The sequence below is a fragment of the Nelumbo nucifera genome, chromosome 1 (assembly GCF_055504915.1).
Source record: "Nelumbo nucifera cultivar China Antique chromosome 1, China Antique-T2T, whole genome shotgun sequence".
Lineage (NCBI taxonomy): Eukaryota > Viridiplantae > Streptophyta > Magnoliopsida > Proteales > Nelumbonaceae > Nelumbo > Nelumbo nucifera.
Window position 1 is genome coordinate 129,127,683 of NC_142649.1, and position 7,062 is coordinate 129,134,744.

The 7,062-nt window shown below is 41.6% G+C and overlaps 1 protein-coding gene across 1 annotated transcript; it reads right to left on the minus strand.

Annotated features, from left to right (window-relative positions):
- Window positions 1-74: 74 nt before the first annotated feature.
- LOC104613174 (peroxidase 19-like) lies at window positions 75-2,649 on the minus strand. The gene is made up of 3 exons (XM_010280891.3): window positions 2,178-2,649; window positions 1,627-1,830; window positions 75-798 (listed from the first exon to the last, which is right to left on the minus strand). The coding sequence occupies exons 1-3, from the start codon at window positions 2,586-2,588 to the stop codon at window positions 220-222; spliced, it is 1,194 nt and encodes a 397-aa protein (XP_010279193.1). The 5' UTR covers window positions 2,589-2,649; the 3' UTR covers window positions 75-219.
- Between the last annotated feature and the right edge of the window lie 4,413 nt (window positions 2,650-7,062).

Consider the following 7,062-nt stretch of genomic DNA (forward strand, 5'->3'; position numbering starts at 1 on the left):
GAAATTTTGAAATTCCTTTTTTTTTTATGAAAATTTCAGTATACTTCAAAGTTTTGGGAACAGGTTAGCACAAATAATCAAAAAAGCGAAAAAGCAGAAAACATTTTTCACTTCAGCCACTCAGCAAACATGCACAAAAGCCTCATCTATCAGAGAGAGAGAGAGATAGGGAACAAACAACACCCAAGCAGTCAACAGAGAAAGACCGTGGCATGGCCATCACGAATGCACACTGCAGTCCTTTCTGATCTCCCCATGTTTCCTTCCCCTCTTCACTCCTATTGACCCCATCTTTTCCATTGCTGCCGAGAACGCCTGAAAGAACCGTTGCTTATCCTTCCCAAGCTCCACCACTATGGGCCTTGTCCTTGGATCCAAGAACAAAGCCTGGTCCGTCGCCAGCAGGCCCATCTTAGCCTGCAAGTTCCCATAATACGCGTGGTCGAATGAAAACGGGGTCGTCACATCGAACGGCGCCACCACATCCACGTTGCCACCAAATGGAGGGCACGACATCTGGAGGGCCTTCAGAAACCTCGGCTCTATATATGGGTCGGGCTTCTTGGTGCCCCGATAGTCGTAGAGCCGACTTACGAAGTGCTCGCAATGGGCGAACCCTATAGTGTGGGCACCCGAAAGTGCAACTAGGTCTTCTAGGTTTAGCCCCTTCGACCCGAAGAGTTTAAGAAGCTCGTCCACCGAGGAATTCGCACGTGGGAGATTGAAGCTCACCCTTGACGCCATTGAAATTCGGCCATCCCACCTACCCTTCCCCACCTGATAGTATGGGCCCCCTGCCTGCGCCAGTGTACATTGGAACATCAGAAAATACACGTAACGTAACATTGATCAGATGGCCTGGTCAACGCATCAAACGGCTGTCAATGACCAACGGCCATTTGAAATTGTAGGAAAACAAACCGGATTTCTTCAAATGTGCAAGGTTGTGTTTCGATAAGTTTCAAGTTTCAACATTTGCGCTTTCAAAGCCAAAGAGCGCTCTGTGAATTGTGATTTGGGGGTTAACCAAAAGGAAAAAGGTTAACCAAACAGATCCTTAGATAAATTGGTTATCTTATTCATAATAGTGGACTAATCACAATACAACACGTCAGCCCTGTACATGGGGCTACTATCAAGATGACCTGGCATACATGATTGTCCCAGTAGGCCAGTACATCCTGTACCCTTACACGTTTCTCGATGACCATCTTTTCCTGCTTCTTTCCTTGTCATATCCATTTCCCCAGAAGGCCAGAACAATCGACGCAACAACCCTCTAGGCCTCTACAGTCTACAGACTACAATGGAAACATCTAGAAAACATGGACGAAAATTGCATGGCAGCCCATAAATTGTTCAAAATGACTAGAATCCTTTGACTGATATGATGTAAATATGCCCAACCATCGAGGGTTATTTTTTACCGCATCCTGCCCGTGGATTTGGCATCGATCCACGGTCAGGATTCACCCCATCTATTTTTTATCGATTTTTTGGTAAATATTTATTTTACATAAAATTAAAAAAAATCTCCCTAGGCACACAAGTGCAAAGTTGTAAACATCAAGACAAGTGCAAAGTTGTAAACATCAAGCGCATATTAGAAGAATTAGCCATATTTACCAAGTGGACGAAATCTCGGGCTGCAATTGCAAGAATATCTGCACAAGACACAACACCTGGACACTTGTTTTCAACCAGGGCCTTGGCTTTCTTTATGCTATCGAACGCCTCCACCGGTAGGTTCTTGTTATCGTGCGCATCCTTCTCTGCTAAACCTGACGTGTTTCCCGGCTTCGACGCTATCAGGACCGATGCATCGCAACCCTGTTCCACAAAAAAAAAAACACAAGAGTTCAGTAAATCAATAATTCGTTTAAAATAGGGGAAATGCTAATTATTAATTAATAATGGTCATTGCTAAGATGCACCAGGGTGACAATAATTTGCAGTCCCACCGGAGAGACAGTGACAGACGTGAAGACGAATTGCGTAATACGTACTACTACGCCGCACAAAATGTCCGTCTGTCTGTCTCGGTCTGTCTTTAGTTGGTTGGACGAAATGCCGGTGCATGCTAGCAGAGTATGATATGCTTTTTCTAAGATGCGCCTCATTTTCATTTGCTTTCTCTTCTGTTTTTACCGAATTTGGTGCTGTGGGTCGGAGGTTACTTCGACAAAGCAGTCGTGGAAGAAGAGGCGAATGGTGGCGGGTCCAGAAATGGGTGCTTCGCGGTACTGTTGAGAGGTGACGGACGCGACGAGCTGCTCGAGCTGAGGGCAGGTCTTGCCGTGGTAATCGTAGGAGAGCTGGCGATAATGGCGAGTGGTGTTGGTGAGCTTGGATTTGGTTATTGTTTCAGATTCTGAGATTCGTAGCAGAAGTAGGAGGAGGAGCAAGCAAACGTAAAAAGAAAAGGGAGGAAGAAGAGAAGAAGAAGAAGAAGAAGACATTACCATAAGTCTGTAAATTAACTTCAGCAACTTGGGAAGAGGAAGAGCGGAGAAAGGAGGGAGAAGAGAAGATATAAACGTGAGGGCCTCAGAATGGAAGCTGCTGCTCTCATTGCGAACAGGTGGCATGAAAAGCTTATACGAGAGAATCAAGACCCGTGAGACAGAGAGAGGAGATGGCAGTTGACGCTGAGTGTACTGTGCAGGGAAGAGAAATATGAATATCGACAATGACATGTACTAATTAAACAAGAGTACCCTTGAAACTGAGGAAAATTACATGCAAGTCCCGCGAGGTTTAACGATTTTAAGTGGATTAATGTGGTAATGGTTGAGGCATTTTCGTCAATCAAGTTTGTTAAACTGCACCAACTACATTACCGGGTCAGTGATCCACATCTCGAACCGGAGAGACATGGGCTTGGTTTTATCAAAAATAGGACGTGCCCAACCCCAAATCATGACTTTAAAAAGAGTTTGATGTGGTCAGTGGCAGTGCCATCGGATGCATATATGGGCCGTGTGGATCCGACCCGTTTAAACCAAATTAAAACACTAATGGAATAAGAAGTAAGAACAACTGTGTAAGACAGTGGCGACTCGTCTCGTACAAATATAAACTGCTGATGTGAAGTGACAGTGGGGATGTAGAGTGGGGAGTCCCACTTGCCATACTTGGCTGCACAATGAAATCCCTTGAATGCACAGCACGTGCAGTCACAAGATCACGAACGTCCTCTATTTGCAGATTTACACAGTAGTGGTCCACGACCACAATCAACGGCCAAGATTACAGGGTTATCTTGGGAGGAAAAGTAGTGTCTGTGGGTCTGTTCCGTTTCTGTCAATTTCTGGTCCAATAAGACCTTTTAATTTGTTCTTGTGAGTTGTGAGTTGTGAAATGAGTAAAGGCTGTGTGGGCCATCTTTATATTCCCTGGCTTTGAATTGGATCTGAAGAAAAGATAATGATCAGATCCAATCTATCCAACCAAGAAATGTTAGACAATATTAATGAAATTTACTATAGATGCTAGCCGCTTATCTCAAGCAATTATATTATGTTATATTGTGATTTCTCAGGGTTCTTTGCCTTGCCACTTGGTTGCATGGGAATTCATGTATTTTATTGTTGACTATAATTATTATATCCATTGACAAAGGAAAAGTGTAGCACGAGATTGAGTAGTGGGGGAGGGCATGAGGGGGTCGCGCTATTAGCTTTTGATGTTGGGTTTAGTAGCTTTGTGTCTGTGATGATGAGAAAGGTTGAAGCTTGAAGCAGGTACCGAAAGTTGAGGGTATAGGACGGTGGGGCTTTAAAGCTTTTTTATCGTCCCCCATATTCTTTCTTTTTTCTGGCTGGGTAGAGAGATCATATCATAGTTTATTCTGTCTTGGCTTCTTTATCTTTTGGGCCTTTGTGGAAAACGAACCCCAAGGAAAGTAAGGGCCAAGTAATGAAGATGGCTGCTGTTTTCTGAGTTTCTGTCTTGCCTTGAAACAAGGTAAAGAGATAGAAAAATGAAAGTTCTGGGATCCTAAGATTGGCTACCAACTAACGACTGTATATGCATTGGATGAAGATCGAACACAATGATATGACGGGTTATGAAATTCATTACACCAACCTTTTCCTCTAATAAATAAGATGACTGTGTGTGAGAGAGAGGAGCAAACTTACTTTGATGATCAGTATATTATTTTATGGTTCAATTGAGTTGGATAAACTGTTATCCACCTCAGTAAGCATCGAGATGAATGAAAAGAGAAACTAAGAAAGAAGAATCTTTTGGTTTCTCCAGTGGGGTGGGAGCTGGGAACCTATGTTCTTTAATGCTGTTGCTTCCTTGCCTATTGGATAAGAAAATTAATGAACTTAAGAGAGAAAAGTAATGGTGGCATTTATATATGATTATCAATTAATTTTTTTAGTGAACTTGATAAATAGAAACTTTCTTTCGATGGGTGAATCGAGCTTGGAAATGGAAAGCCCATAGTTTTAGTTTTGGTTTTGCTTTGTTTCATGCAAACAGGTGGGAAATGGATACCAACAAGGGAAAAGTCAAACAATGGAAGAAAACTGTCTGTCTTAAGTCTTAACGTGAAAAGGGAGATATTAGATCTGAGTGACGAGGAGCCTGAGAATTGCAGTCACCAACTAAAACCTATTTGTACTCGTTGATGAAGACAACGATAGGTTTGTGGATATCTTGTAGACCTTACTGTTTCTTTCACGTTCTTTTTACATTCAAGTAACATGAGAGGCAGGGTAACTGTAAAATCCAGCAGAGAGAGAGAGAGGGAGAGATGCTCTGATGACTGATGAGCATTTTATCATTATATAGTAAACCTGAAGTGGACAGATTGTTCTCTCCCTCCCTAGAGAAACTAGGACAGAAGATTCTTCAGTTTCACGGGTCTGAGTCTGATGGAAATCTATACAGAACTCTACTCTGATGCTCCTCCCATTACCAGTACCTTAAAAAAACCGGATTTGATCCTTGTGATAGCCGCTTGAAGCATCAAGAGTCCAAACTGGGTTGATGATTTCATGGTTGTGCCATCTGTGTCACCAGTTAAACAGTCTGAACCACCAAACAAGCTGATTAATTACTGGGTTTTAAGACTCTCGCTTCTCTGAGGAGGGAACCACATGGGAATTATAAAATGAAGAGTTAAAGATATAAACAAAAAAAAAAAGTTCAGAATTTAAAATTGATACATCAAACTCATCAATCACTCTCATGAGAAAATCATGATGCTAGTAGAAGTTCCAGTGGTAGCAGAATCATAAAGATGAAGAGCAATGAGTTGGTTTCTTCAGGGCACGTCCTACATTAGAATGTTATCCCTGTAATCCTTCTGGCTGTGTAAACCTCATTTTTTAATGCCAAAGCAAACAGAAAACCAAAATGATTTTTCTAAGGAGGTTGGAGAGGTAGTGATAATCAATCAGAGGCCGTTCGGAGATCACCAAGAACAAATAAGTTTTCCACCCTTCCTATTCTTCCTGAAATTATTTTGTTTCTCGTTTTACACCAGTGCATATATAGAGCTCTTATTCCTTGTATTGCTTTGGTTACATCCCCCCCCCACCCCCGGTCTTAAAATGATTTCCTTGATTGTAACTCTAGTTGTCTGAAAAAACAGACTTTTGTGGCAACATAAAAAAAGAGTGGAAAAGAAAAAAGTGAACACAGTGAAAAGTTATAGAGGATGAAACTGAACCACACACAGAATGTGTCTTACAACAGATTCTGTTCAAAATCATCAAGAGTTCATGATCTGATGACTCAAGCTGCCTATTCAACTTGCTAAGTACTTTTATGGGGATCAAATCAAAGGTAGGTCTCCATCCTGTTGACATGTAGCCATTTCTGGCTTTCTTTTTCATTTAAAAGAAAAAAAGAACAGACATTTACTGAGATATTCTAGTGGGTATGCCGGGGTCTATTTCAAGAATATCTTCAATGATCTTAATCTGAAAAATGCAATCATTCCATCAGCTACCCAGAAAAAGTTATTGCATCAAGTGCATTGGTGTGTGTGTGTTCAATAGACATGGTAGGGTTAGGAAAAGTGAAATTATTTGGAATTTTGGATCACTCAACGAGATAAAATATGTTGAATCAATGTTTTAAAAACGGACCCGGAACTAGAGCTGCTTTGGCTACTGGTTTTCAAGTCAGCGGTTCGACTGTCCAATCCAAATGGATCAGCCTCTAATGGCCCATGGCCCAAAACCGTTGTCCTGATCGAATGAGTCAACAGTTAGACCACCCAGGTCAGCGGGTTGCTGAACAATTCAACAGTTTTGGGCGAATAGCGGTTTGGGGTCCAAAATGGAACCAGTATCCTGACCGGTTCCCAGGCCGAATGGTCCAACCATCCAGGTCAACAGCGGTGCAAAAACCATGTGTTGTTGAAGTACAAGAGGTGCGATACTAACAAAGAACCGAAAAACCATGTGTTGGGTAACTCTCCCAACTGAAATAGAAATAATCTCCTAAATAGCTAGATTGAACATTCAGTGTTTCAATCATGCTATGGATTCTAGGCTGAAAAAATGAATTAATGAGAAACCCATGAAACCCAAGTAGATGATTTGGTCAAAGCTTTCTAAGCTTACCCAAATCTAGAAAATACATTATTTCAATAAAAACCTACAACCTCAAAACAAAAGCTTAAAACTTAAAAGCAGTGTTAAGAGAACCATACTGTTTCCTTAAACCGTAAAAAGAACTGTTCACAGATCATAGTCCATCCTTGTCCTACTTAATGGCCTTTCCACTTGGGGCACAACAACAACAACAAGGGTTGAAAGAAACTGGCCCAATTTTTTCAGTGGGATGAACTGCTAGGCTCAGGACAGCCAACTCAATGGGATCTTACATGCAGCTAAAAATGCTTCATCCAGTCCAGCCCAACTTGATCACCTGACTTTTGGCAAAATAGCAATTAATTGAGTCAAGGATGATTGCACAAATTTTAGTACTTTTTTTTTCTCTTTCTTGGATGGTGGAGGGATGAGAATGATCGAGAACTACTTTGCATAACCAAACCCAGTTTCACATTATTTTTCTTTAACATGATGTAGTCAA